This window comes from Lactuca saligna, chromosome 4 (assembly GCF_052625555.1).
Source record: "Lactuca saligna cultivar CGN05327 chromosome 4, ASM5262555v1, whole genome shotgun sequence".
Classification (NCBI taxonomy): Eukaryota; Viridiplantae; Streptophyta; class Magnoliopsida; order Asterales; family Asteraceae; genus Lactuca; species Lactuca saligna.
In genome coordinates this window covers 103,856,857-103,868,310 of record NC_136420.1, presented here as the reverse complement: position 1 = coordinate 103,868,310, position 11,454 = coordinate 103,856,857, and the positions used below count along the sequence as shown (strand labels likewise).

General features: G+C 34.0%; 2 protein-coding genes across 3 annotated transcripts; both read right to left on the bottom strand.

Moving 5' to 3' along the window:
* Nucleotides 1–2,177: 2,177 nt before the first annotated feature.
* Nucleotides 2,178–5,537, bottom strand: LOC145042538 (tetratricopeptide repeat (TPR)-containing protein). Of its 2 annotated transcripts, none has more exons than XM_078990983.1 (11): nucleotides 5,304–5,537; nucleotides 4,543–4,762; nucleotides 4,374–4,466; nucleotides 4,199–4,300; nucleotides 3,955–4,122; nucleotides 3,776–3,864; nucleotides 3,555–3,676; nucleotides 3,303–3,484; nucleotides 2,921–3,211; nucleotides 2,699–2,846; nucleotides 2,178–2,618 (listed from the first exon to the last, which is right to left on the bottom strand). In XM_078990983.1, the coding sequence occupies exons 1-11, from the start codon at nucleotides 5,492–5,494 to the stop codon at nucleotides 2,257–2,259; spliced, it is 1,968 nt and encodes a 655-aa protein (XP_078847109.1). In that variant the 5' UTR covers nucleotides 5,495–5,537; the 3' UTR covers nucleotides 2,178–2,256. The 2 variants fall into 2 exon arrangements, with proteins under 2 accessions (XP_078847109.1, XP_078847110.1); XM_078990984.1 differs by having other exon boundaries at nucleotides 2,419–2,618; nucleotides 2,694–2,846.
* Nucleotides 5,538–7,520: 1,983 nt separating this feature from the next.
* On the bottom strand, nucleotides 7,521–9,867 carry LOC145042537 (DNAse I-like superfamily protein). Its single transcript, XM_078990982.1, has 9 exons — nucleotides 9,552–9,867; nucleotides 9,241–9,333; nucleotides 9,014–9,158; nucleotides 8,685–8,886; nucleotides 8,496–8,574; nucleotides 8,346–8,407; nucleotides 8,101–8,187; nucleotides 7,909–8,012; nucleotides 7,521–7,794 (listed from the first exon to the last, which is right to left on the bottom strand). The coding sequence occupies exons 1-9, from the start codon at nucleotides 9,816–9,818 to the stop codon at nucleotides 7,703–7,705; spliced, it is 1,131 nt and encodes a 376-aa protein (XP_078847108.1). The 5' UTR covers nucleotides 9,819–9,867; the 3' UTR covers nucleotides 7,521–7,702.
* Between the last annotated feature and the right edge of the window lie 1,587 nt (nucleotides 9,868–11,454).

Below are 11,454 nucleotides of genomic sequence, written 5' to 3'. Positions count from 1 at the left end.
TACTTCAAAAGTTTAGCTTGCTCGAGTCATCAATTCACAAAGAATTGGCTCCGCTTGTTAAACTTCTTCCTTTAATGTCAACAACTGCCCCGCCTGTTGTTATACGGGTGCAAGGGGGAAATAAGGCATGTTGGCATGGGTAAAGGCGAAGGAGGTTCAGGCAAAACAGGTGAAGATGCAAAGGTAGTAGGGAAGGTTTTAACTACACAGATTCTTGTCTCATTGCCAAGCAAAACTAATTCAATAACCTCAACAACAACAACAGTGCCTTTGAAAAAGGGAATTGTGATTGGTGGTAGAAGTTCATCTTCGAAACCCATGTGTACAAAAGTAGATAAAGGGAAAGGGAAAGAAGTAATTGTTGAACTTTTGAAGGAAGAAAAGAAAGCTGCAATGGAACAAGAGATAGAGAAGCAAAGACAAGTTCAGAGTATACTTCGACTGAGAGCCAATGATCCACCTGGTCTCAACAAAGGTGATCCTATAAAGCATTATAATCAAATATATTGAAGCCTTGGTTTTTTCTAGAGAAATGCATGAGTATGAGAAGATTCCCAAGAAAAGCTTCAATACTGTGAAATCCAACATGAATCAGTTAGATTTCCCAGTGAACAAAATGATGTTCCTAGATGAGCAGTTCGAGCTTGCTCACAAGTACAAGGATAAACTTGAGTACAGGTGTATGAAGTTTCGTTTTCATGTGTACTTGGGAAGAAAGAAGAAGATATATGGTCTTTGGTCAAGATAGTTCGGGTTCGGGGCATAACTAAAGACATTCTGTTCAAGGGAATGCTCCAGAATTATCGATATCACACAGTCCGAGCAAACAATGTCACATTTGACTTCTCGGTTGCTGACTTTCCACTAATGAATCTTCATGATTTGTTATTTGTAGCGTTGATAATAAAGGGTGTTGATTTAGAGAAACTGCAAGTGACAAGCAAGGAAGATTTTTTGAATGTTTTTGCACATCTGAAGGTGTTCATCGATGGATACTATGGAGCATTAGCTTTAACAGATGTTGAGTTGACAATGTCTTTGGATAGAGAAATCATTGTTCCACAAACTATGCTTTTGAGTAAGGCTAATGATTTCAAAGATGGTGAGATTAACTTTAAACCTTTAGGAATTGTTTTTGTTGGGAAATACAAGAAGGGCAATAATTCTAAATTCCTGTTTCAAGCGTGTGATGTTGAAAGGTATACAACACCTTATTACACGAATCTCATGGTTCGTATGAACAGTTGTGCCAAGAATAATGACAATGAGAAAGCTAAAATTCGGAAGATCATTAACTGGTATGCTATGATACGAAGGGTGATTCATCAAATGGCTAAGGTGTTAACAACTTAGACTCGACATCTCTCACAAAAGGGGAGAATGTAGAGCTTCGAATGTTATTGTGAGGTGTCGAATATTTCTTAGTTGTCTGTAATATCGAAGTTTGTTTGTAATATTATTACAAGGGCATTTTATGTTTCGAAGCTTAGTATATTTAGTCCGTTGTATTTTTTGTGCTTTCAGTATCTCTATAAATATGGGATGGATACATCTAGAGGTTAAGATTTTGATTCTAATCTTGTAAACATTTCTCTTATCCTCTTGTATTCTTTGATAAGCAAAACAACGAGCCAACCAAATTTTATTTAGATCTTGTGTCTAAATTTATTCTTACTCTAATTTCGTTTCTATACTCGATTCAATCGCCACTACAGTCGTGTCGTGTTTGTATTCAAAATTCAACACGAAATTGACACGATTTAGCAGTTCTTCATCGTGTTTTTCGTGTTTGTTGTGTTATATTGATAAAATATTCATTAAATAAACTAATTTTTAATATATGTTATATTTTTCGTGTTGTGTCGTATATATCGTTTTTTAATTCGTTTGTTTTCGTGTAAGTTAAAAAACACGACATTGTGTCGTGTCGTGTTCATATCACATAAAACATTATCGTGTTGTGTTATGTTAGATAGAAACACAAATCGATCACACGATTTGTCACCCCGATCTATCTTACTACTGTCCCCTTCTTACTTTCAACTTATTTTACTACTATGGGTTCTCCATGGGTGTATTTTTCATATTTCGGAGGTCATTTAAAGCAATCTTTCTCTTGAACGGATTTAACATTAAGAAAAAATGTGAGCCTTTAATCAACACACTGAAGCAAGAAATTAAAAACAATAGCTAAAACTTGACTAAATATATGCAATAATGTACAAATCATTACAACCGATTCACATACAAACTTAATCAACTAAGAAGCGGTGCACAAACTCTACACATAGCCATTGCTTTAATCATGTTAGATTTAGCAGCATCTAGCAAGGGGTCAACCTCAAGTGCTTTATTGAAGCAGAATTTTGCCTCTTCCCATCGCCTCTCAGCAACAAATACAAGCCCTAGATTGTTATACGCAGGAGCATAACCCGGCTGCAACTCTAACGACTTTGTAAACATAGCTTTTGCACATTCATATTGCTTTTGTTGTCTGTAAAAGTTTCCTAAATTACAAAATATTGTATGTGCTTGTTGGGCCTTTGCTAACGACAAGGCCCGTTTATATACTTGTTCGGCTTGTGAAGATGACGTGTCCGATAGTTGTAGACATACGCCTGGCCATTTATTTACATTCAGTCAAAAAAAAAGGAAAATATCACAAAATGACCTAAAAGTACATTGCTATTTACCTTACCTAGATTTGACCAAGCATACGAGGATTCCATGTCACGAGCAACTGCAGCCTTGAGGTATGTTTCTGATGTTTTGAAGTCTTGGGTACACAGACTGTGAAGCCCTAGTTGATGCCATTGTACTGGATCTTCAGGGTCCTCTGATATTGCCTAACATTTTTATACACATAATCATATGACAGTATATTTAAATCTATAAAGTATAAAGTATAAACGTAACTTACCTGTTTTAAACTATAAAGTGCTCGTTCTTGAACCTCCATTAATTCATTTTGTTCAATTTTAAATCCAGCAGCAATTTCATGTTGGGCCTTATGGACCATAGCAAGCCCAGCCCAAGCTATGGGAAGCTCAACACCAATAGACTCCCCAGGCCCTTCCTTTAATATTGAAGCCATTTCATTTCCAGCCCATGAAAGCTGTTCACTTGGATTTTGTGACCTTTCAGCTTCCCTGATTCTATGAACTGCAACAGCGTATCGAGTCGCCAAACAGTTTGACTCCAATTTCGCAGCCTGTTGTTGACCAAGTCAAAAAAAAAAAGTCAAACTTCAATTGTATTTTTGTAGGAAAGGAAAGAGGATACATAAAGAATGAATGAATCACCTTTTCCAAACACTTTCCAGAGTTTCTATGATCACCAGCCATGAAATATGCATTAGCAAGATTTGTCCACACATGAGCAGCTTTTGGGTCTGCTTTTGCAGCAGCTAATAGACATTCTTTAGCAACATTAATTCCATTGACTCTGTCTTCACAACCCCCATCATCACCATTTGCCCCTGCACCTGAGAATTCAACCCGTTTTAATAACTTTTCAAAAAAAAAAACATTTTTTGATAATTTTCAAAAACATACCTGCGACTATGGAACCATATTTGCACAAAAGAAGGGCAGCATAGTTGATAAAAACAGACGGGTGGTTTTGGTCTTTAAAGATCAAATCTTGAAAACATTTTGCTGAAAGTTCCAAGTTTCCACTGAATCATATACAGATGAACATATGTTATGTTTTATCCATAATAACAATATACTTGTATTATTGATATAAAGAAAAATGTAAAATGAAAGTTTCTTACTTTTGAAGATGAGCCATTCCAAGGTTCCCAATGCAATCCAAGTTCTCAGGGGCAACCACCAGCAAAGATGAAAGTACTGATATAGCATTCTATATAAACAATAAAACTGTCTTAGATTGTTTTTTTTTTTTAATTGTGAGAAATAAAAAAAAAAAAAAAAAAAAAAAACATTTTTTTACCTGCAAATGGCCTGCTTTAAGTAGCAAAACGCCTAAGGTGTTCCAAACAGATGCTTGTCTAACATCACTTTTCATTGACTCGTTTAATTTGAAAAGAATTTCTTCAAGCTCCTTACCCTCAAGTTCTTTCCCTGAACCATAGTCTTCTGAACTTCCCAGCAATATACACTGCAAGTTGATACAAATGGATCATTAGAAATCTTGGAAAAAGTGCAGAAGGGTAAATATGTAATAATGCATGCACCTGTGCATGATGAGTTTGAACCAAAGAAAGCAAATCTGGTCTGTCAATATCCTCATCACCACGAAGCAAGATTTCTTCTGCCTTTTCATATGCTGAAACTGCCTAAACAAATCCTTCAAACTTAGTGCAATGTTAACATATAAGTAAGGAAAGAATCAAGTCATCAAAATCTTACCTTTTGTGGTTGTCCCATTCTTTGATACATTAAACCAAGTATGAAATGAACATGGGCATTTTTAGGCATCTTTCTTGAAACATGTACCAGACCCTAGAAGTATTCAGGTAAAAGGTTACATAATTTAATACAATTTTTGACAAGAATATACATGAATATGAGTACTCACTGTTTTGAGGCTGCTGACTTTTTCCTCACGAGATGAAGGCACACCTGGACCATTATGATCACCTTCAGCATCAGCTCCACAATCCATGGGATACTCCATCTTACCACTTCGTGAGCGAGATTTTACCAGTTTTTTAGATTGTTTACCTTCTAGTTCCACTGTTTCAGAATCTTTCCCCAATAAACTCATCTTCTCTTGATTGTTGTCTTCATTATTTAACCTATAAAATACATACATCACATCTGTTACATACATAATAGTTGCAGAATTAGTGATTTGAGGCAACATCGATATTAGTCATTGTATTGGAACCTCATCTAATTGTTGTTAACTTGGTTTTAGATCCAAAATCAAATGATGCATGATTAGTTGATGCAAGGATCGAATTCATAGGTTTATGATTCCGCCTTCAATTTAGCCCAAAAATTTATATACGTTTTATTGCTTACAGCACTATACATTTGTTTGAGTTGCAAAACTAACATTGATTTTCTTCGAAATTATATGCGACAATTCTCCTGGTTAGCAATTTCTTCATGAATTTCTTAAACTCATACCGATTACGAAGTTAATAAACACTAGTTTGGCATCCAAATTCAAAGCATAACTCTGATGTTACAGAAAGGGAGTTACTTTCCCGAACATTAAATTGATTGCATATTTGCACTTAACTATTTTCATGAAATTGACGAACAAAAAAAAATGAGTTTAAGAGATTAAATGGTAATATAAGACCGAGAAAACAAAGAAATGTGAAAGACCTGGGAAAAGAATCGAGGGCTTCGGTATCAGTAGGAGGGTCAACGTTGAGGTCAGCTAGCACTACTATTTTCGGGGGATGCGGTCTTGACGGCGCTTTAAAGCTCTCTTCCTGAGCGACGGTGGTGACGGAGGAGAGTTGAGGTTTTGTATGGACGCCGGCGGTATGGTTAGTAACCGGCGGTTGGGACATTTTTTTAGGGTGTAGCAGTTGTGTGGGCTGGTGAAGAAGAGCATATGACGAAACCTGAAATCGGTCATATGCTGATTTATATACTCTTTCATTTCACGGTCTACGGAAATTATTTCCTTTCTTTCTTAACATTCTTTTCTATTTACATAATTGTTTTTCTTTAACAAAATTATTTATTTATTGGGACAACAAAAAAATGTAAAATATCTTTCTTATTTTAATAATTTATATAAATAATTTTTTTTTATCAAAGGTTTCTAGCACATCGGTATCCAGTGTTGTATTCTCTCCTTAAGGTTAAGGGTTCAAGTTTCACTGTAAACATATTTGTTTAGTATGTATTTATATTTGCGAATTTTTAAATAGGGATAATGACTTAAAAGAATAATATATTTTTTATTTGTACATATCTGATCATTTAGATTTTTTTTTGTTCATATTTGCTCATTCAACTTATTTAACCCTGTACGTTGCTTAACACCAACTCAATCTCGATTCTCTGAAGCAGCAAACTCTCAAAAAAATGAATTTACCAATTGACGACACTCCTCGTTCATTATAACGATATTTTCTCAGGTACATATTTAATCCTTATGACAGGTAAGCCGGAAAAAATGACTTAATAAGATAATATATTTCTCACGTTGTAGTTTGTACACATTTTGTCCTTAATATTTTTTTTGCACATTTAATCTTTAATTTTTTTGTTGCAAAATAAGTCTTTTTGTTTTTTGTTTTTGTACACATTCAGTACTTATGAACAGTTAATTTAAGTTTTTTCTCATAGCATCCTAGGACAATCATTAATTAGGTGTTCGGGGATGTGCATGCTTATAGTCACTACGGTCTCGATTGTTTGGTGATTAGGTCTTGCTGAACGTCATAATTTCTTCATATGATCTCAGATTTTAATGATCTTTGTATTCATACGTTCGTATTTAAGTCTACTACAACTTTTGTTTAGATTCCTCCCATTAAAGAGTAATATATTTTTACTTGCGATTATAAAATTGTAAGTAAAAATATATTACTCTTTAACGGGAGTAACCAAAACGAAAGTTGTAGTAGAATTAAATATGAACGCGTAGATATAAAGATTGTTAAAATCTGAGATCGTATGAAGAAGTTACGACGTTTTAAACACAAGATCTAAACGAAACAAGACCTAAACAACCAAGCAGCTAAGGTCATAGTGGTCATAAGCATCAACAACTCCGGACACATCACTAATGATTGTGCTATATAGGATGTTGTGAGAAAAACCTAAAAAAGCTGGTCATAAGTACTAAATATGTATAAAAACAACAATGACTTATTTTACAACAAAAAAGATATTAAGGACTAAATGTACAAAAAAGATATTAAGGATTAAATGTGTACATGATAAGAAATATATTACCCTATTAAATTATTACTTTGTTTACCAGGATTGAATTTATACAGTTAAACAAATTAAAAGGGAAAATATGGACTAAAAAAAAAACACTCAGTATCCGAATATATACAAATGAAAATGTATATTGCCCTTTTAATTCATTATCCGTTTTAAATATTAGTATACCATATATGGAGATAACAAAGCAACAGTTGCATAAACCGGTAAACTAGTAAATTAATTACATTAAAAGTAACTTATATATGAAATAGTAAAAAATGATTAACTTACCACACTAAATACTAGATAGTAAAACACACTTTCAAATACGATAGGTAAATATGAGTAAAATATCTTACAAAATTTAAAATTTTGGAGTAACTCAATGATAGTTGAAAGTTAGAAAATATATAGTAAGTAGAATTGTTCCATTGAAATTGTAAGTATTTGAAATGTATATAACGACATAAAACATAAACTGTAAAACCTTTCAAAGAATTTGAAGTGGGGTTTGAATTAGGAAGCGTTAAACTTGCACTTTTTCTTTAATTTGAGATTGTTTCAAAAGCTAAAAACTCATTATAAAACATATATGTAAATCGCAAATAATTTCACAATAGAATTTCACTTTTCAACCCTAATGACATTCAATTACCAAAAACTTGATATAACTATTAATCCCAACAAAATGGTTAAATCAAGAATTCATACGCATTTTTACACACTGCAACCAATACAGCCACCCATAGTTAGCTCTAAGTTAAACACCACCACAAACATATTCAGCACCTAACCAATCGCTCTAATAAAACTAGTTTCTGTTCAATACGTGATCACTCTGGAATTGGATTTTCACTGTCATTACCATCAATGGTTGACTCAGAAAGCTCAAGGGAAACAGGACAATGATCACTCCCATAAAATCCTGCAACAAAATTAAAGACACTTTAACATGCTCCAAACAAACAAATTGTACTCTGTTTGGCATGCATTGGACTCAGACAAAATTTTACAATTTTTTAAAATCAAGAATTCATACCCTCCAATTCAATCCCTTGGCCATGCATTTCACATTTAATAATCTTGTCCTTGAGTTTCTCCGACACTAAGTGATAGTCAATTCTCATCCTTTTCCCACGATACCTACAAGTAAATCCATAAAAACAACATTAAAAAATAAATAAATAAATAAAGATGCTATGAAAATAACCACTTCAACGATACTACATACTTTCCGATAGGGTTGCCAGACCATGAGAAGCCACGCTCCATGTCTATATCTTTGTGAAGAAATCTATATGCATCTATTAGCTTTCCCCTGAAAAACAACACACATTATATCTTGTGAAAAGGATTATTCCTAAAGCAACCCCTAAGTTGACCCTGACCCTGACCCTGGCCCACACTACACTGCTCCAAAAGTATCATGTCAGATGTAAATCAGGTAAAAGTTATAAGTTATATTTATATACGTACTCTTTGAGAATGGTACCAAAACGCTTCCTTTCAGACAGAGTAAAGCCAGGTTGTCCGCAATCCTACAGTAGATGGAAGTTTGAAGGTCAATTCTTGGAACTTAATTGGCGAAATTGTTGACATATTTTTTTTCAATAACATCACCATTACCTCTTTGTTTGGAGGAACATAACCATTCATTTTTGCAGTACGAAAAAAATCTGGATGACTGACATCAATCTCTTCATGACTACAAATTAATGACATTCACATGATCAGTTGTAACATAACAAAACGGGCTATTGAAAGATAGTGTTTGGTTGTTTTTGTTTTTATATCTAGCAAAAGGAAGGTACCTACCTGACATTAAGATCACCACACCATATAAGGGGTTTATCGGTAGATTGCAAGATAAATTCTTTCATCCTTTTATCCCATTTTCTTCTCCTTTGAAATGAAGTTTCTTCATCTTTCCACCCATTATTTGGTACATATGTGTTCATTATGCGAAATGATTCAAATTCAGCTATGATGACTCGGCCATCTGGTTCATGCTTGGAAACTATGAAGAAGAAAGACGTGACGTTATCAATTCATTACAACATCCAAATAAGTAATAATGTTGCATTTGCATAATAAGCAAAAAAATATATAAGTTTAACAATCATTTTATAAAAAAAGTGGAGTACCTGAGGGGTCTAGATTGAAAGAAACCTTCTTTGGTGGAAAACACTTCTTTACAAACAGTGCAGTTCCAGCATACTTTGAATCAGAAAGAGACCACCATACGTCATATTTTCGAAATGTTGGACCTGATAAGGCTCGTGTTATAATCTGCACAATTTGGGAGGAAAAAGATGTATAAAAACTGGAGAAAACAAAACTCGAATCTTGAAATTTTAAGATGATCAAGTACCAGTTTTTCTTCTCGTGAAGAATTGTTATCGTCCTTCAATTCTCTAGGGTTTTTAGGAGTGCCTTTAGCACCAGCTGCAGGCATCCTTACTTCCTACCAAACATTAGATTTCTCATGAAATATATATCGCATTCACCAAATTTGTCATAAAATTTCAACACAGCTAAGAACATAACAGGTTTAGTTTGAGGTTCCATAAGCCCAAAATTCATACATCTGAATGTCCCTACAAGAACCCATTACGAAACCCTCGTCTCTTGACAGCATTCGAGGGATTAATAAGACGAAGATATATTAGGGCAAAATGGAACCTGTATGGCGATAACATCAGGATCAATGGAGTCGATGAACTTGGTGAACTCGGGCCAGTTGTTTTTAACGCGAAGTAGGAAGCTGTTCGCATTCCAAGTCAAGAACTTTGTGGGTTGTTTCTTTGGGGTTTCTTCGACCGGTGTTGTTGTTGCTGTTGCTGTTTCTTCTGTTTCGCCATCGTTGGCTGGTGATGGTGAAGAAGTAGAAGAGAGTGTTGGTTTCTTGAAAGACGCATCTTTCTGCACTGGTTGAAAGAATCGCTTCATCCTCTTCTTCCTCTGCTTCTACTCATCAGTCATCACCCAGCTACGTTTCCGCCAGTCAGATTTCTAATGTATACTCTTATGATGTATATTATATTATTGGGCTTCGTTGTTGGATTGGTTCATTGTTTCCCATTGCTCATGACCCATTTACCAAATACCAATGTGGACCCAAAAAAAAAAAACTCACCGTATTATGTTTAGAAAAAACATTATATAATTTTTATTTATATTAATATTATATTTTTTAACTAAATTAAAATTTTATAACCGGATAACTTTAAAAAAAAAAGTTATAAAAATAATCAAAATTATTAATAACTTAGCTACTTTTAACCAATTTTAAGATATTATCAATTTTAGTCATAAAAAGCGATGATTAAAACTCATCTATGCTTTTACCTATACTACCTATAAAATCATCAAAATTGTTAGCTCATTGTAAGCCTTAAAACTTGAAAATAAACTTCATTTTTCACATTTTCAAGTTGAAAAAATCTTCTATACTCTTTCTAAAAGTTTATTAATTATGTAAATATTTCATGTTTTATTGTTGTATACATGTAGGATAGGTTTATATATGATTTTTGTTAAAAAAAAAATTAAGGTTCAAATTTTGTTTGGAGGAAAGTAAAAGAGACTAAAGCTAAGGTGTTCTAATCCTAATTGTGAATGTACAAGTCACTGATGATACATCATGCATTAGTGATTTGTACATTAAAAAAACTAAAATCACATGTAAAGCAAGAGGAAGTTGCGGATGGCTCTTAGGTATTTGTGATTTCACAAAAAAAAAAATTCTTAGATTATCCATCTACAAAATATTATTTTTACAAAAATGGTCGTGTGATATTATATTTAAGAGAAAATGATAAAATTAGTCAAATACACTAATGATCTTACAAATTTAGCCAAAAAAAATCGAAATTGCAAAATTAGCTACTGATTTCACAGATGGAATAGTCTCATCTGTGATTTTGGTTTTCCATCTGCGAATGTACAAGTGCTTAAAGCACAGTTGTACTTTAGGCACGTGTACATTCGCAGATGATTTTATTTTTCAATTTTTTTTGTGTATATATAGGGTTTAAGCAGGCTAAAATCGCAGATGGACTATGTCCATCTGCGATTTCCTCTCTAGTTCATCTGCGAAATTATGGAAATTTTTTTTTTCCAATTTTGAGTATGAAATCAATTGGTTTGACTACGAAATAACCTTACTATATATAAACTTTTGTAGAAAAGTATCAGTTTAGTTGGTATTTCTTTGGGAAATTTTTTTAAAATCTCTCTAAAAAAATGATTGAATATCTGGTTTGTCTTGTAATCGGTGGGAGATGGCAAGTAACCAGAATGCCCTCTCCCGGAACATAGCGACGATCTCAGCCACCGTCTCCGTAGTTTGGCGGAGATCCTAAAACTCTCACGCCAACTACTGCACCTCAATCATTGGTGCAAAATCAACTCGGAACCTGGTCGAGAAATCATCCCAGGTCATCACATCAACAACATCATCACCCAATGCACATCCTAACTCCTCCCACCAGTCTCGTGCTTTGTCCTTCAGAAGGCAGGAAGCTAGTATAACCTTGTCCTCCTAGGTACAACGACTGGTGCGGAAGGCGTTATCAACATCCGC

Excerpts from the sequence above, each read along its gene's own strand:
- LOC145042538 (XM_078990983.1), bottom strand. The coding sequence starts at position 5,494 with ATGTCCCAACCGCCGGTTACTAACCATACCGCCGGCGTCCATACAAAA. Across the intron at positions 4,763-5,303 it reads GCCCTCGATTCTTTTCCCAG|GTTAAATAATGAAGACAACA; the intron begins GTCTTTCACATT and ends TGTATTTTATAG. Across the intron at positions 3,212-3,302 it reads CTGGAAAGTGTTTGGAAAAG|GCTGCGAAATTGGAGTCAAA; the intron begins GTGATTCATTCA and ends GGTCAACAACAG.
- LOC145042537 (XM_078990982.1), bottom strand. The coding sequence starts at position 9,818 with ATGAAGCGATTCTTTCAACCAGTGCAGAAAGATGCGTCTTTCAAGAAA. Across the intron at positions 8,887-9,013 it reads TTTCAATCTAGACCCCTCAG|TTTCCAAGCATGAACCAGAT; the intron begins GTACTCCACTTT and ends TCTTCTTCATAG. Across the intron at positions 8,013-8,100 it reads TCTGGCAACCCTATCGGAAA|GTATCGTGGGAAAAGGATGA; the intron begins GTATGTAGTATC and ends ATTTACTTGTAG.